The sequence below is a fragment of the Malaclemys terrapin genome, chromosome 19 (genome assembly GCF_027887155.1).
Source record: "Malaclemys terrapin pileata isolate rMalTer1 chromosome 19, rMalTer1.hap1, whole genome shotgun sequence".
NCBI lineage: Eukaryota > Metazoa > Chordata > Testudines > Emydidae > Malaclemys > Malaclemys terrapin.
In genome coordinates this window covers 6,009,094-6,029,651 of record NC_071523.1, presented here as the reverse complement: position 1 = coordinate 6,029,651, position 20,558 = coordinate 6,009,094, and the positions used below count along the sequence as shown (strand labels likewise).

At 44.2% G+C, this 20,558-nt stretch overlaps 1 protein-coding gene across 3 annotated transcripts; it reads right to left on the bottom strand.

Annotated features, from left to right (window-relative positions):
* Positions 1-347: 347 nt before the first annotated feature.
* SZRD1 (SUZ RNA binding domain containing 1) lies at positions 348-20,019 on the bottom strand. Of its 3 annotated transcripts, none has more exons than XM_054008828.1 (5): positions 19,932-20,019; positions 17,099-17,185; positions 6,422-6,471; positions 4,595-4,849; positions 348-3,406 (listed from the first exon to the last, which is right to left on the bottom strand). In XM_054008828.1, exons 1-5 carry the CDS (start codon positions 19,980-19,982, stop codon positions 3,304-3,306), a joined length of 546 nt encoding a protein of 181 aa, XP_053864803.1. In that variant the 5' UTR covers positions 19,983-20,019; the 3' UTR covers positions 348-3,303. The 3 variants fall into 3 exon arrangements, with proteins under 3 accessions (XP_053864803.1, XP_053864802.1, XP_053864804.1); XM_054008827.1 differs by lacking the exon at positions 17,099-17,185 and adding an exon at positions 19,391-19,502 and having other exon boundaries at positions 19,932-20,011; XM_054008829.1 differs by lacking the exon at positions 17,099-17,185 and having other exon boundaries at positions 19,932-20,015.
* Positions 20,020-20,558: the final 539 nt, after the last annotated feature.

Genomic DNA, 20,558 nt, shown 5'->3' with positions numbered 1-20,558 from the left:
GCTCTGAACACCCCCAACCCCCGCCCTCCGAAAGCACTGTTGGAGCCCCCCTTTTAATTCAAGTCATTTTCACATACAGGGGAGGAGACCCTATTTCAATGACCTGCCCAGTACATTAAAAGCATATTATAGAAACCCAAACGAGGAAACTATATAGGAGTCAAGTAGTTTCAATCCACTCTCAGCAGGAATAAACCCCTTCTCCTCCCCTCCTGGTGTTGTGCCTCTTGGGTGTGTTCTCACTCCAATTTAGATTGTAAACTCCCAGGGGCGGCTACTAGAGCCCAATTTAGCCCTGGGGCGCTCCAGGAAGAGGGCACACGTAGTTTGAAAAAAATAAAACGGCATTTTAAAAAGTTTAACACATTTATTTAAAATACAATTTATAAAATGTTTTTCTGCATACTTAGGAGCACTTCCATGGGGAGACAGGCAGCTGTGTGTCCTGTGGCAGACGCACACACCTTTGCACTTCTTACCACCCGAATACACACACGCACACGCATACACACACACAGAACCATAAAGTGCCCCTAAGAACACACACAAAAAACCCTATAAACATGTATTAGAACAAGAGCTCTAGCCCCTCTGCAAACAGGGCCTTTGACTTATCCCAACACTGATTTCTGGACAGGATCACTGACCTACTGTCCACCTGGAAGAGGGGGCCTAGTGGTAGGTTTCTCCAGGAACATTGCCCCCCCCTGCCCGCAGGTTGGAAGCATCCTGACTGACCATGCTTTAAGGATGAATAAGCTGGAGGGGGGTGCTCTGGTTAGCTCCCCCCCACATAATCTTATATTAGTTATGTGAGGGTGATGCTGGAGGACCGGATTTTGTCCTATGAGCAGCTAGCAAGGACGTTAAACCCCTGATATACAGGATACCAGGTGGCAGAAAAAGGATACTGTTGTCCTAACATTGGCAAGATATCAGAAGCTACATCAGGAGGCTTTTGCCAGCAGCTGGCCATCCAAAGTAATAGCTATTTTAATTATCGATTAAGGAAAGGCGTGGTGACTACACAGTTATTGCTAATGTCTTTTCCCATCCTCTTCTCTTCTGCCCTCCCCCATCCAGCGACTCTTCCCATCAGTTTCTCCTTGCTGCCATGAGGGAAAGATGCTCGTGGCTTGTACAGGTGCTCCTGCAGCACATTCCAAGCCCTACCTGAGAGGAAGTTAGGTAAACATCAGATTACAGTCGTATAAAACCACAAGGACTTGAGCCCAACTGCAGGCCTATGGAACATCTGTACACCTGTGCCCACCTCTCGGATTACAGCAGAGTAAAAAAAAAAAAAAAAAAGTAATCCTTTAACAAGCATTCCATGGGCTCACTTGATTTAGGGAATCGCAGGAGGGCAGGACAGAAAAGAAATTCAGTTAAAAGATCAATGTTCTAGTAGATTTCATCTTTTGTACACAGGTAGTTTATTTTAACCAGTTTGCTGTATTTCTGTACATGTCTTGGTTTACTGTATGGGACTCTCCCATACAGCTCACTGTAGGCAGAGGTTCTGGTCAGCTGCTTCCTTTCAGGCAAAAGAGGATGGGTTCAGGTGCCCACTATTCAACCTATTAAGCACAAACAGTGGCCCGTGTCAAATTGCACCTGTACAGAATACATCCTCCAAAACACCAACTGGGTGGAAAGGCAGCTTCTGGAAACACAGTGACGCAGACTAGCCCACGGTCCTGTTAGGTGAAGGGACGATCTAAATCCTTCTTGGCCTCTGGCTGCTGTCACAGAAAGATATAGTCTGTTTCTATGCCACACAGGCTTGTCTACAGTACCAGGTCCTATCGACATGCTGAGACATCTCTACTACTGGAGCCTTTCCAGCATACAAGATACATTCTTGTTGCCCCAGCAGAAGGAAGCTTTAGTGTTCATCTAATCCCTTGAGACAGTTAATATTAAGAGTTGATCAGCTTCCTTGTTGTCTAATATACAGTTAGACAATGCAACAAGACAGTAGAGGGCACAGGAGAAGCAATGGAGTAGCTATATTTGACAGCTTGCGACAGCTGACTTGGTGGTACCTTAAACTTCTCCTTCCATGGCCAGGAACCCTTCCTCAGACCCCTTTCTTTTTCTGGGGCTGGAGGACAGAGCTTAGCGGAAAGCCATTTGTTACCACCAATGCATGAAAACAGGGATTTTTTTTCCAAGCTTTATTGAACATGGTTTGTTCCCGATGTCTCTGATTTCTAGAAGTAAATGCATCAAGTACAGCACTGGAATTGTACCATAAGCCATCGGTCCATCACAAGCCACTTAGGGTTCAAACCTTTGGAGCAGTGGTTGCCCAGCCTCCTGCCACACAGCCTTCCGACAAGCACATGCTGCACAGAGCCAGGCTCATTCCCATGTTTTCCATGCACTAACCGGAGTGGACCAGTACAGTATTGAACTAGTCTATTCCTAGCTTGTAAACCTAGATGCAACAGAGCCCTGTTCCTTCACCCTGCTTTCTCTGCTGGAAGCAGCAGGCAGGCAGTAGGTGTCTCCATGGGATCTGTCTACATTCCCTTCTCCCCAAATACAAGAAATGTATTACTAAGTTTTTCCTCAAGCCAGCAGAAAACTAACCAAGCTTATGACAGGTGCAGTAAGTGAACTGGGCCACTGGACTCCACTGGTTTCTGGGCCCAAGGCAATTAGAAAGCCCAGGTACCTGGAAGTCCCCTTCCATTTGCTTAGCAGCAGTGGAAATACAGAACGAGAAGCTAAGCTTGCCAAATCCTAGCCATTATGTTGTGGAAATTCCTAGAAACTCCTTTTTTAGAACACTACCAACTACCTCTCTCAATTAAAACAAACTAAACAGTTAAAACCTTTCCCATGCACTTGGTTTAAAGTTGATCTGATTTACAAACAAAAAACAAAGATCCTTTGAAACAGAACTCGCTCAGAAGTGAGAGAGAGACAACATGCACATTTGGGGAGGCTTCCCATTCTTCTTTTCAATCCCAGGTTAATGAGTATGATAAACATTATTGCTGGCGCTAGCTTCAACTGAAGTGGCACACACGACTCTCTGCACCTGTTCAGAGTCCTTAACGTACCCCCCCTTCCTTTTACAGTGACTTGGGACAGCCCTCGTCGGTGTGCCAATCACAGTGGGTGGAGCAGGGGGTCACAGTGCATGGGGTTCAAGGTCACAGTGGGCAGAGCAAAGGGATCACAGTGCAAGTAAACCAGGTAGTTCCCTCTGCTCAAGTCCATTTGTCCACCACGGCAGTGCAACCCGTGGCAGCGGACCCTGCTTTCGACAGCATGATCGCTTGCCCACATCTATCTGCGTTGTTTGAAGCCTTGTGAACCATCAGGACCCAGTGGCTGCCGTATCACATTATTGGATGGCCTGGAATCTTCTGGCTGGGAGATCCTTGTTGGCCTGCAGGAAAGAAATCAGTCTTAAAAAGGAAGACGACTTCTACCTTACCCCATGCAATTCCAACGAAGACAGGGAAGAGTCCTTCAGTGGAAAGGCACCGCCATGGTGAAAGAGCTGTTGTCAGTGCTGCTGCACTTTGCAGGGCCTCACAGGCAATTGAGAATTGACTAGTGCTCCATTTCCCCAAGCCCTGCTCTTCAGCAGCCAAAACCCAGGTAACTTCAAAGTCCAAGTCCCAGTCCCGACCCTACCCGAGTGGAATCATCCTGCTCTGGTTTTGTTAACACCTTTGTTCACGGATGTGCTTTAGGAACATTTATCACTACTCTCTTTTGTAAGAGAGCCATTTCAATGATGTGCCTTTTCCCACCCCAGGCAGCACCTTTTTTTAAAAATTGCAGTCCTCTCGTCTTTAGAAAGAGTGGCTGCTGTGTCTGTTCAAACGGGACTCCAGTTTAAGTTGTTCCCCCCCCTCCAAGGTTATGTTTAGTTGGAGAATACACTGGAAAAGGACTACAGAGCCAATGTGATGTAGATCAGAAGGCAGGGCAGAACATACAATATGGGGAGGGAAAGTGCCTCTGGAGCGACTGGCCTGGCCCTCTCCAATGAGTGATAAAAGCAGCATGGCTGTGGGGAACGTAAATTCAGCTTGTTCCACACCACGTGAGTCAGGCTAGCCAGCTCAGCTTGATATCCACAGGCAAGACTCAACTCGGTAGCCCCCTTGCTTGGGGAAAACAGTCAAATTTTGTTGAAAGGTTACGCTCCCCGAGTAGACAGTCTCGGATCTGTGCAGAATTATTTCTAATCCTTTTGTTTTACTATTAAAGATATTTGTATGAAATATGGCAAGTCCTTCCTTGCAGAGTCAACCTGCTCCTGCTGCCTATTCCCCTGGTTATGTCAGAGAAGGCTTTGTCCTCGATCTGTGTCTAAACACCTTTGCTTCCGATAAGCATTTGCTTTCATTTCTATGCATTTGAGCTATACCGGATCACATGTGCTAACAGGATGCCCCCACCTCTCAGTGGGCTTTATCCTGCATGTCATGTGAAATATTAGGTATTGGCATGGCTCCTCTTCCCTCTGGAGGACTATCTGTAGGAAATTGTTTGCTGAAGGACTTCCTACAGGGGTTAGTTCAGGGATGCAGCTAGAACTGCTATTAAGCCCAGCCACTCTCACCTGTCTAGAATGGGTTTCTCCTGTTCCTCTTCTGGGCTTGCGCTGCCCAGAATTCGTTTTCTGGCTTCTGCGTATTCTGCCTCTCTCTGTGCCAGAGACTTTACCGGAAAAGCTGGTCTGCTCGCAGAGTTGGGGTTACTAAGCACACCGTTAGTTGTGGGCCTCTTTAAGATCCTGATCTGTGGAGGAGGACCTGAGGGAAGGCTGTCGTCCTGAATGACAATCGGCACTTTGGGAGGAGATTTTGATTTTCTGCTGTTTAAGAAAAATGACACAAATATCTAATTAGTATCTGTATCCCACTGACAAAGTGTTAACTGCTGTGAATGGGAGCCCTGCCAGACGGATACCATCTTTGTTGCAAGACACCACCTAGTCATAATTAACCTTGTTATAGTTGCAACTCTGATACTGTAGTAGAGAGCATGCTTATTTGAGATTTGCCCACTCAAGTCAAACGTGCAGGAGGGCAGAAGACAGACCTGGTGCTTTGGTTCTTCTCCTTTAAAAAAAAAAGGGGGGGGGGAGGAGGGGGAGGGGGAGAAAAGGAGGGGTGCCAGGAGACTGACCAGAGAATCCCACTTTCAACTGGGTGGGATGATTATTAGAGTTTTTTGCTACCAGTTCCAATCATAAAAATTAAAGCTCAAAAAGTTTCTGAGTTGGGGTGTCCCAAGTTAGCTTGTGACTTTTTTGAGGCAGGGAGTATTCTATAATTTCGAGAGGCATCTGGCCCATTCCTGAGTGCTAAAAAAATAAAATGTAGGCACCTACAATTGAAGATGTATGAAGGAAAATGTACTTAAGTCATCTCAGGATTTCTTATAGCATGCATCAGCATTTGACAGTCTCTCTCCAGCCCCTTACTTTCTGGAATTGTGTCCCCACAACCCCACTCCACAGATTTTTGGTACAGTCCCTCTCCCATCTAAAAATCACAACAAACAAGTGTGTTAGCTTAGGCATTAGCTTATTGAACTACCAGAAAGCTGAACCAAAGACTGACACTCATCAGAAGTTTAGAATTTTTGGGGGAGGGAAGGGAGAGGTGGGGAGGGGAGGTAGAGCAAGCAGGAAGATATAAACCCAATTCTCATCGCTGAGAACAGTGATAAGTGATAGGTTTGCGGCAACACGGGATAAGTATGAGCTTTCCCTCTGTGTGACCCTCCCAAGCCAGAATCCAGGCACAGAAGTCTCACTGACAGAGCACAGCAGGTCAAAAAAGGGTTGGTACATGAAGGGGTTACTTGGCTTTCACCCATTTCTTCATTCTACTGCCCAGTTTGGGTTTTTTGTTTGTTTTTTAAATGGCTTCCCTATAGGTGTGGCTATATCTGCTCTTGAATACCCTACTTCAGGGATCAAATGATCGCCAATCATCTTTCAGCTACACTGCTCTGGATTAGAGGTGCCACAAAGTGACATTACATAATACAAGCTCCCCATTTCTTAGCTCAAATTGGAGGTTAGTTACCCACTAAATTTGATGCATCTAATGCAATTTACCCTCCTGTGCCAACTCTCTGAACCTGCAAGTGTGCAACTCCAGGCAGGGGAGCCTAGATCAAGAGAGCAACAGAGGGTCCTGTGGCACCCTTTAAGACTAACAGAAGTATTGGGAGCATAAGCTTTCGTGGGTAAGAACCTCACTTCTTCAGATGCAAGAAGTGAGGTTCTTACCCACGAAAGCTTATGCTCCCAATACTTCTGTTAGTCTTAAAGGTGCCACAGGACCTTGTGTTGCTTTTTACAGATTCAGACTAACACGGCTACCCCTCTGATACTAGATCAAGAGAGTGTTTCAGACCAAAAGATCACCATTACCTTTCCTTTTGTGTAATCTTCAGTTTCTTTTCCAACCGTCTATCTATTTCCTGTAAGGGATGTGAGAAACACAGTGTGAAACCTCTCTCCTTTTATAGAGAATTTACAGATTCTACTTGAGGACACTTGTAATTTCTTTAGTCTCACTTTTTCCATTACAACAATACTCTTGCTTGCTTGCATATCACACACAGAAAGACACTAATCTGAAAAACAGAAAACCCTTATGTGAAAGGGTCATGTGCATTTCACTGTATTTGTTGGTATTAGCAGTAGGAGAACAGCAAAGCATTAAAGATCATTTCAGACCCATACTAATGGCTTTTTTAAAGTTTCATGGTGATAGAATGGCAGTTCATCTAATTGGAACAGCACCTTTGATCCCAAGGATTCCCCAAGCACTTAAGCCACCACTGAAGCATCCTCTGGGGTGAAATGTGACTGTAACAACCAGAGTAACACTAACCAGTTTCACATATTATACACTGTTGAGGAAGAGGAAAAGGAAAATAGAGCTGAGTGTCTCTGGTACAGTTACACACAGACCACTGGGGTAGCTGCCGCTCCTGGATTCAGTCATGAAGGCGGCAACTAGCAGGGCTCAAGGAAGTTCCAGTCCTCAGCCAGAATACCACCTGCTCAGCTTCCTGTCCTCCGCCCATTGGCTAGCTTACAAAGCTATTACCTGAACTCAACTCAACCAGAACCATAGTGAAAGCTTGCCCCTAAGGAGAGAGGCAGTCTGCACTGCCATCACCAGCCACAGAAAGGCATTATCAGGTCAGAAGCTATGTGGGCTACTGCCATCCATTCAGCTACATGGGGTTTGAGTAGCAATTCCCCACTATACCAAGAACAGGGAAGGGATGCAAGTGCTAAGTCTTTGAAAACCCTACTTGGTTCCATATAAATATGGTTTATTATTGGTTGTGTGGTTCTTGGGCCACCAGCAAGTTGCAATGCTACACAGAAGGTTGAGGGTGTATGCATAAATAAAGCATATCAGAAGCAGCCTACTTCTGACCACCTGCAAGACCAGAAAGACTGCCTGGGAACAGGAAGTGGAGATGCAGCTATCTTGGCTGGGAGCTAGAAGTCACCTGTACTGGCTGGGGGTGAATCTGAGGATCAAATCAAGGTGAAGGTGCAGACAGATGAGGCAGCTCAAGTCCAAAAGAGGTTATTTCCTGCTATAGAACAGAGCTTTAAAAAAGAGTTGTGAAAGCCAAGTGCTTAACTACCTCTCCCCAGAGTCTCAGGGTAGTAGATAACTAGAAGGATGCTTCCTCACACATCTCATTAACAACTCTGTTATTTGGGGTAGGATGGGGAAAGGGCAGCATCTCAACCAGTTTACAAGTTCGATGCTTTTAATTTACAGTGCTATTTCAGTGACTTTGAACACTACACAGTGACCAAGCTTCAAAATCAGTCTTGTGTCCAGAACATCCAAGCCAATCCTCTCCCACAACTCCTTTAAACAGGAATCGAATTTTATAATCCCCTGCTGGGAAACATGGAAGACTAGACTCCTTGTTACACTCAACATGCAGCTAGCAGTAGGGAACAGATGCCTGGCAGGACAGCACAGAGAAAGGGGGTTACATGTTTCAAAGTAGCCCCATGGAAATGCAATTGGAAGCTACAGAAAAAGTGAAGGGCTTATTGTAAGCACATGAAGCTTTACAATGAGTTGGGTTGGAAAGCCTACTTTGGTTTCTGACATGTCTGACTTTAGAGCATGACCGGGCTGAACCCCTTACAGAGTACTGGCTCTTGGGAAAAAAAAAAACAACAACAATTGTGTTTTGGGGAACATCACTGAATAGTTTCTCATTACAGCTCCCAAATCTCTACTTGCCAAATGACACACCAAATATTTGCCTGATGTATTTATACCTAGTGGCAACTTACAGTAGCCAGTACCAATACCATTTCACAATTTTAAGTAAAATGACTAGGCAAGAGAAAAAACTAACCCATGTTTTCTCATGCAAGTACTGTCTTTAAGCTGCATCACATCACGTTTTCAATCTGGATCTTAGAAACAAGTCCCGTTCTCCAATAAGATCACTCTCTAGCTATCAGAAACTTAAGGTGGGGCACCTTTGCTTTGCATCAGCAGAGATTCATTGGCACTTTGCCAGGTGTCTAAAGGCTTCAACCAATTTGCACATGTTCCAGATAGATGAAAAAATACAAAGCCATATTATTTGCTTGAGGGTTTTGCTTCCCTGACAGGAGCAGAAATTGCTTTTCCAAATTAATCAGTAACAAGAGTCTGGGACTGTTCAGCTGTCAACACCCTGCAGTCACACAGAGGGGGCTATGGGCCACATTTTAGGACCTCATAGGCGGCTTCATGGCACACAGATTAAATTTTATTTTTGATAGCAGAGAATTCAAAGGATTCTGAAATCTCATTTTGGTGATGCTGGAGAGCTCCCACCTCCATAAACTCTTATTCTCTCCCTGCCCACCCTTTCCTTTCTCTATCACCATCCTCAGAGAGCTAGTGCCAGAGACTTCCCCTTTCAGTCAAGTCAATTCCAGAGTTAAAAGCCACCTCTCTTGTAAAATTATTATGGTTTTCACATCAGATTCTTTTGCACATGTAAACACCACTTCCTTGGATGCACTTAGAATGGGAGACAGTTCCTTAATGCACTCAAACTGAGTACATCAAAGCACACTAAGGAACTTTTAGTGAGCTGTAGCAGCATCCACATGGGACATTAGTGCATGTTAAATCAGTGTGCTCTAGGTTCACACCGTGGCTTGCACTATACTAACTTGCTAGGTAGGCAAACCTAACGTCACAATTCCTCTTAACTTTCTTCTGACCTAACCTCTAATTACAATCATTTTAACACCTGCAAGTTGCTCCTGACAATTTCTTTCATTTCCTTGGCTAGAACAGCCTCACAATCAGAGCAGAGTTGACATGAAGCAATATCCTGGTCATGCCACAAATCACTAATTAGTATTACTGGGTACTCTTCCAAGAGGAGATACTTCCTGTAATTGGAATAGGGTGAAGATGGGAACATTTTGTGATCACACATGATCCAATATTGGTGTCACATACTAGATCCAGCCCACTCAGTGTTCTCCCTTATAGCCCATGTCAGCAGCGACCTCACACATCTTATCCTTCTTGTGCCACCTAAGTCCTCAGTCAGTTTGGTCACATGAATCCAAGTGGGAGCAATTTGTGTGTGTGGGGAAGATACCACATGAAAATTAGGAAACAATACTGCATCTCAACAATCTTCCCACTGGACAGACAAGACCCCCATTTCGAAATAATCTATCAGTTTTATCAGAATGCCCTTCCAGACTCTAAGAAGGCCTGGGTAATCCACTAAGGACAACACTGCAAAGGGGATGACTGTATTGGAGGAAAAGTGCACACACATCTATGGTCCCGCTGAGCGCTCTGGATTTTCAGCAACTGATTAGTCAGTCATGCTTAGTCAACATGGCACGCCTAGTCACTTAACAAGCCCCTCTGATTTGGAGGCATAGCTGTTGCTCTAACTCAGATTTGAAATGGTTAGTCACAGAAGTCACATGCCAAATGTCTTAATGACATATACTATAAGAATCCAACGTGTCCTCACAAACAGCTGGCATTGTAGCCTATCAAAAAGTCAGTCAGTGGACTCTACACATTTGTACTCGGCTTAAGTGGTTCTACCATATATTTGCATTATATCAAGATTTAGTACAAACAGAACTGATACTAGAGATGAACATAGTCAAAGAACCTATATAGAGCTGCTCTTTCCCACCATCCCTCCGATTTCTGTGTTCTATTTCTTTCCTTCTCATGACTCCTTGCAGTGCAATTCCTTCAGGACCCCTCACTGGTCCACTTCTAAAGCAGAATATGGCCGCATAGAATCAGCTTTTCCCTACTGTTACCACCCTCACACCCTCTTCCTCTCCTTACACCCATGATCCAAATAATCCTCACCACCACCTGTGTTGGGGTTCTAACTCCAGTCAGACACCCACTATGAACAGCAACAGACAAGTCAGATCTTCCAATGACCTTTAGAACTCCAGTTGCTGGTACACCACCAAGGGGGTTTACCAAGACATTTTGTAATTCATGTGTATTTATGCAGATATTGACCATATGTTTTCTCTTGAAACAAACAATATTACCTCACACTCTTGACCTCTATTTGAGATTGGTTTTTTATTAGGTGTTGCTATATTTTGCACTCATGGTAAAGAAAATGCAAGTTAGTTTGCAGAATGTTACCTATTCAAATTATGTTGCCAACTTACTGGACAGTGTCCCTTAACTGGTCAGCAAAAAAATTCAGGACATTAGTGACCTCTCTTCCACATCTAGCAGTCCATAACATTGCATGCATTTAGGGCTTGAAAAGTCGATGCACCTCACAAACTTTGGTCTCAATACTTGGAAACTGAAGATCACTTTAGGGGCTCTCAGCAGATCTGTTTTTGTCGGTTGATCCTCAACCAACTTCAACTACTATCCTCACATGCTGCACTGCGTCACTGAGCCACGCAGATAACATGTTAAAATTAGGGTCTGATTTATGGCTTTTGGGTGCCAGAAGCACTACAGCAACTGGAAGGCACATGCTTACATGAGAGACAATCAGACTTACTATTAGAAAAAAATCTCATGCAGCATCAACCCAACTAATGAGTGTGTCACACTGCACGAGAGCTCTGTTAATTTTTTGCGATTATTGGATTCATTATGGAAGGATACCTCCTCTTCACAATTTCCTATATACCAGGTTTACATTAACAATAGCTAAGGAAGTCCATTTTACATTCCCCTTTTCCCCCTGCAAAGGGATCCATGAACAGATTACTAAATTTAGTAAAAAATTCCTATTATGCGGTTTTTGTCTCAGTCACTTTTTAAGACTCAAGAGAATCCAACAGAAAGCACAGTGTTTTGCATATCCTTTGATATTAAAAGCCTGCTGTGGACAGGGGCTAACAGAAGCTATATATTTATCAAAGTAGGTCTTTAATATCAAAATCTCCATCCATCTGCATTAGAGACAAATGCTACAAATATCAAGACCTAATGAAAAGTAATCTGTCACATCCACCAAGAAGGAATAATTCAGAATAAAAGGCAAATCTACCACAATCACCATCTACAGTCACTTATCTTGGTTGAGAATTCCACTAATAGAGGACTAGTGTTCTGCAGCATGCATTAGAACATGTAGATGAACGGCGTCCATCTCCAAGGCAACCCAGAGATGCACATTCCAGGCATCTTTTGGTTGGAGTCTGCATCCACAGTTCAGTACAGAGCTAGACGCCACACTGGGTAAGCACGGTTCTCCAATTTGTGGTGAAGTGGTGGAAAGGGAGAAGAGCAAGAATTAATATATCCAGAATAGCTTAATTTGAGGTTGAATCCCCACCTAGTTCTCCTGTTCCCAAGAGACTAAAATAGTGAGTGAAGGAAATTCCCTGAAGTTCCCCAGTGGCAGAATTTCTGGAAATGTTCAAATAGTGGTAATTTGCCTTATTTCTGAAGGTTTTTCTACACATGTACACTTCAGATGTACTGTTATTTCTCCTATGTCTCCTGCATAGGGTATACTTTTTTTAATGTTAAACTTAGTGCTTCATCAAATAGATGAGTCTCATTTATGTCTGAAATAAAACAGAAAGTTAATACCCAAGGTTACTGGAACTGAAAGTTAGCAAACAATTATCTATTTTTTCCAGTTAGTTTACTTTGTGAATTGTGTATTACTGTTGTACTATTTCTCCTGCATAGTTAACGTCTCCCTTGCGGAGAATGAGCAAGGGACCAGAAAAATCCAGGCAATATTCTCCTAAAACTATTAACTTTCTGAAAAAGTTTTTTTTGTTTTTTTTTAAAGTTGCTCTTTAAGAATGACCTTGAACAGCATTTTTCTTCACTTTAAGGAACAGTAAGGGAAGAAGTCTAGTGAACTGAAAACACAAGATTGGAGTTATTTTGTGGAAAATCAAGATAAAATGCCAAACTTCCATATTGGTGGAGCAGGCTGTAATGGTCACCAAGGAGAGAAGTATTATATCACCTTAAAACACTGGAACATTTTGAAGTTCTGATTCTGAACAGTGGCCATGCCCCTTTCTGCGCTTTGTACAAATTACTACTGAACACAAAAACCTCCCCAAATCCTGCTCACTTTACTCACTTGAGTAATCCCATTTGAGAGTGAATAAACGGAGTGGGATTGGGCTTTAGGCGTTGACTCCTTCGGCAGTGATGTTAAACAGGGTCCTTTCTACTTATTTTTATGGATGCAGTTAAAGCTCCTATGGCATTTTATGAAGAGTGGGGGATAACTCTGAGGATCTGGCTAGTATTCCCTTATTTAGGGAGAACAGGTTTTAAAATGTTCAAGGTTGCATGAACCATTACTGAGTGCATAATGCAGCCATTCAAGCACCAATATCCAACTCATTGCTTCATAGGGTGCTTTGGGATATCCTGGAGTATGAATGGCATTACATACGATTAATTCTAAGAGATGTCTAGTTTGTTTCCCCATTAATTTCTGAATTAAACAAACATTTCTGAGAACACTGATTCCTAAGGCTGTTGGGAATTAGACAGTTCCATTAATTAATTCTCTAGGTTACTCCCATGAAATCTTGGCTGTATTTTGTAGTCAGTGCAAGGTTCACAGTCAAGACCACTTTCAGCTTCACTGGGGCTTAGGTTTTCTGAAGGTAGCCAATTCTTAGCAGCAGCCTGTGCAGTTAGACAACTGGGAAACAGGAAGTGCCACAGTTGTTCTGCAAGATTACATTAAATCCTAAGCAGTGACTTAGAAACGTGTGTTCTGTGGCTTCAGAACAGCTAAGAATTTTGACGGGATATAAAAGCCTTTACATGGTATTTCACAAATTCCTTTGTAATCCTTGAAATCAAAACTCATCCGTGTACCTCATACATTTTAAACCTCATCAACAGCCTCAGATGTAAACCTTACACTGAAGCCATATTTGTAGGATTCTTTGTTCACACATTAATATCCCATTGCGTTCCACCAATTTCAATGGATAATTCTTTAATGACAAGAGGACAATGCAGATTGACAGTTACAGGGTCAGACTCCACAGCTCTTTAACATTTCCCCTTAGCTGTTGTGCTTTGATCACATTTCAGGTCAATTAGAGTTTACTGCAACAGGCTGGGAAAGATTCTAAATTAAACTCCATATGAATATAGGGAGGCAGCATGATTTAATGGCTGAAGCAAGGAATTGGGAGTCAGAAGAGTTGAGCTCTGACTGCCACTTATATGCCTCTGCTAACCTATTTCACAGTCCCATGAGAACCACAAGTGAAAGGTACAATGTATAGCAAATGCAAAAAAAAGTACAGATCAGAAGTACAATCAGTACTCTGCTCAATCGCTCTTATGTATCCCCTGGCTGCTAAGAATTAGAAAAACTAAACTGTCTGCTCCCCATGGTGCGCCATGTAGCAAGATGCATCCTAGCCAAGTGGCCACAGTTCAAAGTCAACTGAAACTTAGACTCTGAACCGGGCTCAGTTTTAAGCCTTCACAAAGAGTCATTAGAATTCATCTTTTATCACTACTCCTCGGTAGAAGCCACAGCACCATCAGCTGACCAGTACTACTACGATAGGAAATGGTTGAGCAAATCTGAATGTATCCTTCCCACTGCTTCCCGAAGAGATGTTACCAATAAGTCAGCTTATTAAGTTGCTAAATTTGAAGCCAGAGTTTGAAAACAAAAACAAGTTTCCAAAGAACAAAACAAAACAAAAAAAACTATGCTTAGGTTACTATCAGTTTCTTTGCAGATAATAGTGAGATAACACCTTTGGAAAAGAGCAGCACGGCAGTACTGGAAGTGGCGGTTGGTAAGACTTACCGAAAGGATTACATTCATGTTTCTGTCTTTTACATGAAGATTCAACAGCTACGGTTTTTTTAAAAGGACAAATTGGAATCAGTCGCTTCACCTCAGGTCTGTACCAACTAATTGGAATTTGGCTTAGAGTACAGAGTCAGTTTTACGTAAGGATTGGAATTACATCAACTGCTAAAGTTGTGAAGAATATTATTGTCACTAATATCTCCGTTTATGAACGGAAACACTCATGCCAACTCCTTCTATCCCATAAGCAATGGCAGCTTTTCCTTCCTACTAAGTTCAAGTAATGGTGGCGTGTTCTAATAAAAGATGCTAAATTGTATGTCTGGTATACCATGTTATCATAATTAAATTTTATGCATGGATTATTTTTATAGACACGCAGGCTTTCCTTCTGCCCTGTACTTTTAAACACCTACATTGTACTGAAGAGCAAAAAATAAAAGGTTAAATTCCATACAGTATCTGTCAGAGTATTTGGCTCATGAACTCTGAAGCTGGAGGAACACATTTGTTGCTGTACTGGTCTTCAAAAGAAGACAGCCAAAGAGATCATTAGGATTTTATAAATAACTATTAGTCAGACCCAATTTACAGCTGCAGTTACCTTCACTCAGACTAGTAAACGAACAGTATACTCTGGAAGACTTCTAGCTGCGTGAAAACAAGCTAACACTGTATCAATACAAACCTATTCCTGTCTTGAGGCACTGATATAGTGCCTAATTCGCAAAATACCATTGATAAACAGTTGATCAAACCAACATAAAGCAGGCAAATTAGAGCTCAGGCTGACATACCATTGGCTCCAAATGAACCCTTTTCTCCACACTCCCCACACACTTATAAGGCTGACATTCTAGCCTTGAAGTCTACTCAGTTTCAAAAAATAGATTAAAAATGGTTCCGGGTGCTACACCTACCTTTAGGCCTGCAAAATTTGTTGTTGTTTTACAATTACTTTTAAAAAAATGTTACTCCCTATAGGTGTACAGAGGGACGCACACAAAACAGAAAATTTAAGTTATATTAGTGGCTAGGATGCTAGGCTTGGACTTAGGGGAAGATGTGTGTTTGAGTCCCTGCTCTGCCACAGACCATGCATGGCTCAGTTTCCCCATCTGTAAAATGGGAATAAGCAGTATTTTCCCTACCTCATGGGTGTGTTGTGAGGATAAGTACATTAATGATTGTGATTGTTCAGATACTACAGGAAAGGGGGCCTTAGACAAATGCACAAAGTAAACCAACGGAAAAAAACATTTGTTTCCTCTAGTCGCTCTGTTATAGTCATCGCAGGTGTTACTTGCGACAAAATTCAGAAGTGAGATTTAAATTGATATTTCTTAATTCTCTATTTCTTGATTTTTATTAGTTTAAAGGTGACCAGCAAAGAAAGGAGTTGGATTTATGCCTGATTTGCTTAAAAGGTTTTTTGTTTTATGTTTTTTTTTGTTTTAACTTTTTCTGTTTTCTTTTACGTAAGAAATTAAAGTCTTGTCTGCCCTGGAAAACTCTGGGTATATTTACACTGCAATTAGCAGTGTGATTGCAGTACATGTAGACACACCCAAGCAAGCTTTAATCTACCTAGCTCAGGTACCAATACCATGAAGCCACAGCAGCATGGGCTAGCCACCTGAGCACGTGCCCAGGTTCCCTGGCAGGCTTGTACTAGGGCAGCTAGCCCGACGCTGCTGCAGCTTCATTGTGGTTGGTGCCCAAGATTAAAGCTATTTTGGGTATGTCTACACACTGCGGTGCAGACATACCTTCTGCTGACAGGACATCACAAGAATTGAGAGGGAAAGGCCATTTCCAGTCAGCGTGTTTGAAACTCTGACTCCTGGGCAATGAACAACATTTTGAAGTTTCACCAACTCATTCTTTCAGTTCAGCTGTGAGAGCACACAATACAGTTTTCAGACCTCTAATTCCTCCAGCAAAACCAGGGAAGACCAGACTTGATATTCCTGATACCTTAGAGTATCAGACAAGACACTTTCGGGACAAGCTGCAGCAAAAGGGAATACAAGAGCCCAATTCTTTAAAAATCCTTCATAGGTGATTTCCCCCCCCCCACAAATGTATTACTTAGGAGATAAAAATAAAATATAAATGCAAATAAATCTACAAGTTCTATATTGCCCAACTGACAGAGTACCAACTAATGAGTCAATCTTTCCTAAAGGTATAATTAACAGTTATTCATAAAATTGCCCATAGGGACACTATCAAATTAAAAGTCATGTTTGTAGTTTTTTTTTGCTGGTTACAAATACCTTAGACTGATCATATGTTTAAAAAGACATTTACTTTTCACAGTTTATGTTCTATTTTTTTGCACCATATTTATCTTCACAAATGACTAGTATAATCAGTTTAACGATCTAGCTCTCATGCACTAAGAGCAATTCTGCACTAGGTATACTGTAGAGGGATGTATAAATTCAAGTGAAACTTTTCATATGAAGTCTTAAAACCCACAAAGAAAGGTTTCTATTATTTTTCAGGGTTGTTTTTTTTTTTAAATAAAAAAGAGGGTTTGTTTTTTAAAAAACTAAGCCCAAATTTCAAGCCTAAACTATTCAGCAGTACCTATTTAAAGAACGGAGATATTTTAATATTTACACATACGTTTTTAAAGGAAAACCATTTACAGAATGGTTTACACATTTTTCCAAACCCACCCCTGTCTTACATGCCATGGTAGAATATTAACTACCAATAGTTAAGTACTTAACCTGTGTTGCTTCACCTGCCCATAGTGCTTCTCCAGATGGAAATTGACAAGCAGTTGCGCTCCACTGGGTAAGCTCTGCATGTCGTAGTCATTGGGGATGCTCTACGCCGAACAAAGTATAGGTGAAGGAGAGAGAGAGGAGAAACAATGACCTATCAGCAACAGATGATCAGGTCAGTTCATGGGCTCTTGCACATAGCTGTTCCCTCATGGTTCTAGGGGCAGAGTGATTCCACTAGGGCAGTTCTCCAATGTTATAGCCTTACAACAGTTTACATGAAGAGTAAGCATGTCTATCTAGAGATGTTTTTAGAATGGAAGCGTTTTATCCTTTATGAAGAGTCACACTGTCTGCTTTTACCATCTCATCTCCCCCACCACTCCTTGTATGTTTCTCTTTTCCTGTGGGATCTCTCTCCACCACCAGTGGCCCTGGTCTCACCGGCAGCTCCTAGAGTCTCCAGTTGGTGGCTGGCATCTCCAACCTGAGGGTAGCTGCTGTTTCCTCTCCTATGTAGCAGCAGCCTCTATAGGAGGTAGCTAGGTTTGCTCCTTCTTCCAACTGCTGTTACAGGCATCAAGCGACTGGACAACTGTAGAAGCAGCTGCAAGTATGGAAGAGTTAGCACCATGTGGTCAGTTTGCTCTCCATTGAGCAGTAGGAGTACTACTGCACTGAGGATTACAGCAGTTCCCCCAGTTGGACCCACTGGGAAAGCACTTTAAGGAGTACCACAACTAAAGATGAGATTTTCCTGTAAGAGAAGCTTAGAAACAACTACCAAGGGTGTAGACTGGGGGGGGAGGGGGGAACAGAGAAGAGAAGAGACAGCGGGAAAGTGGGTGGAAGCCTAGAATTCCTACATCTCTTCAAGTCATTGGTCTGGGCCAAAATCACCATCAACAGCCCTTATGTTATGTATCTTCATGGAACATTTTAACGAGAGGGGGAATTAACACCAATGTTCTAGACAAATTCTAAGAGCAATGATGATCACAGCATTGACAGGCTGCCTACTTGCTGCTTCACTGGCAAACAGTATCACTCCACTCCTGGCTTATTTAGCTTAATGTCTTTCAAACAAATTGTAACCCAATATTCTTTTACAGAGAGGAAAAACAAAACAGTTTCACCCAAATAATGATAGGGAGAAATGAATTAATAGGTGTAAACAAGGAAGTAGAGAGACATTGTCCAAGCCCAAATTCTATCTTCTCACAATTTAAGAGCTTACTGTTATTTAGCTTGTCCACTCTCTGAAAATTGAAGATGCTAGTGTACTTCTCACAAGAATAGTAACTCCCCCCTCCACCTCCATGTCACAGACAATTCCTCTTCCCTCCCCAGGCAGCTGTGTGCACCATACTGGTTACCTGCCTACACTACCACCCAATTGATGACCGCATTTCAGTGGTGCTGCAACTTTGGGATTCTTCAGAATGAAAGGCACTATAGAAATGTAAGCTACTGCACTTTAACCTGTCTGGCCATTCAATGTCAGACCTGTGGGTGGTTATCTTACAACAGAAAAACTTCAAAAACAGACTCCGAGAGACTGCTGAGCTGGAATTGATATGCAAACTAGACACAATCAACTCAGGATTGAATAAGGACTGGGAATGGCTGAGCCATTACAAACATTGAATCTATCTCCCCTTGTAAGTATGCTCACACTTCTTATCAAACTGTCTGTACTGGGCTAGCTTGATTATCACTTCAAAAGTTTTTTTTTTCCTTCTTCTTACTTAATTGGCCTCTCAGAGTTGGTAAGACAACTCCCACCTGTTCATGCTCTCTGTATGTATATATATCTCCTCAATATTTATTCCACTCTATATGCATCCGAAGAAGTGGGCTGTAGTCCACGAAAGCTTATGCTCTAATAAATTTGTTAGTCTCTAAGGTGCCACAAGTACTCCTGTTCTTTGATCTGGCTACTGAAGATCAAACATGGGTGACTGTTTCACTTCAAATATCAAAGGGAATACTTGGTAATACTAAAACCAGGCACATTATTGTCAAGGATATAGAGAGGAATCATGCTTCTTGTCAGCCTCTGGTTAGAGATACCAGCTCTTTAGCTAAGGAATTTAATGTTGCGCATTTGACTGAATCAAGTACCAGCTACCTGACCAGCCACATCACCTGCAGCAGGTGATGAGCCAGACCCCACCCATCATCACCACACTTTGCAAGTGTCACTGCGTCTCTCTAAAGCAAGATTTCGTTGGCATCGGTCACAAGAGCGGGCGAGTCCTCTACAAAACTTCCAGCACCTTCCCTATGGGTCCATGGTTTCCAGCTACCTTTGGAGGCAGGAATCCGGACTCTAAGCCACAGCCGGAACTTGTATGATTCTTCGGCATGTGATGAAGATCACGCCCAGAGGCCCCGATCCGTTGCCACAGAATCCCGACACTTCTCGGGGGGGGGGGGGGGGGGAGAGTGACGGAGTTTAAAACGCGGTCAGAGGCACGTGCGAGTCCCAGCCCGGGCCAGCCCCCAGCCCCTGACCCGACACAGCCCCCCCCCCCGAAGAGCTGGGGCGCGGGGCGGGCCCATCGAACAGGAGACACGAGCCTGCCCCCTTGGACCCCCCAATAGAAAGGGGGGCGCACGTGGGCCCCCAGCTGCCTGTCCCGCCGGGCGGGGCGGGGCCGAGGAGGGAGGGGCCGGGAGGCCCCAGCAGGAATGAGGACACGGCCCCTTTAAGGGGCCTAGCAGGCGCTCAGGGGCCCGGGCTCTTCGCTGCCGCCCGGCTGAGCCCACCTGGGCGGGGTCCCCTGGCCAGGCCGCGCTGCCCAGCCCGCCCCCCGCGCACGCGGCCGGGCCCCGGCCCGTCCTCACCCCGCTGTCAGCCGCCTCCTCCCAGCTCTCGGCGACCTCCTCATCTTCCATTTTAACTCTCCTCCGCCGCCGCCGCCGCCGCCGCGCCAGCCCGCCCCCCGCGCATGCGCACTGCCCGCGCAAGCGATCGGCGCGCCCGCGGCCGCTACCTCAGCACATGCGCGCGGGGAGCTTACCTCGGCCCCCTTTCTGCACGTGCGCACCACTGCCCGCCCCCCGCCCCGCGGACATGCGCACTGGACAGCCAGCTGCCCGCCGCATGGCTGAGTGAGGCGGGGTGTGGACTCTCCGCGGGCAGCCGGCCCAGGAACACACCTGTTCCCCCCAGTCCAGGAACACACCCGCCCCCCCCGGCCCAGGAACACACCTGTTCCCCCCAGTCCAGGAACACACCCGCCCCCCCCGGCCCAGGAACACACCCGCCCCCCCCGGCCCAGGAACACACCTGTTCCCCCCCAGCCACAGGTAGCCGGCCCATGAACACACCTGTACCCCCCCCCAAGCCACAGGGAGCTGGCCCGAGGAACACACCTGTCCCCAAAGTAGCCACAGGAACATACCTGTCACCATGTGGGGAGGGGAGATAAATCTGACAAGGACTTGGGGAGTGGGAGGAGAACTGGGACT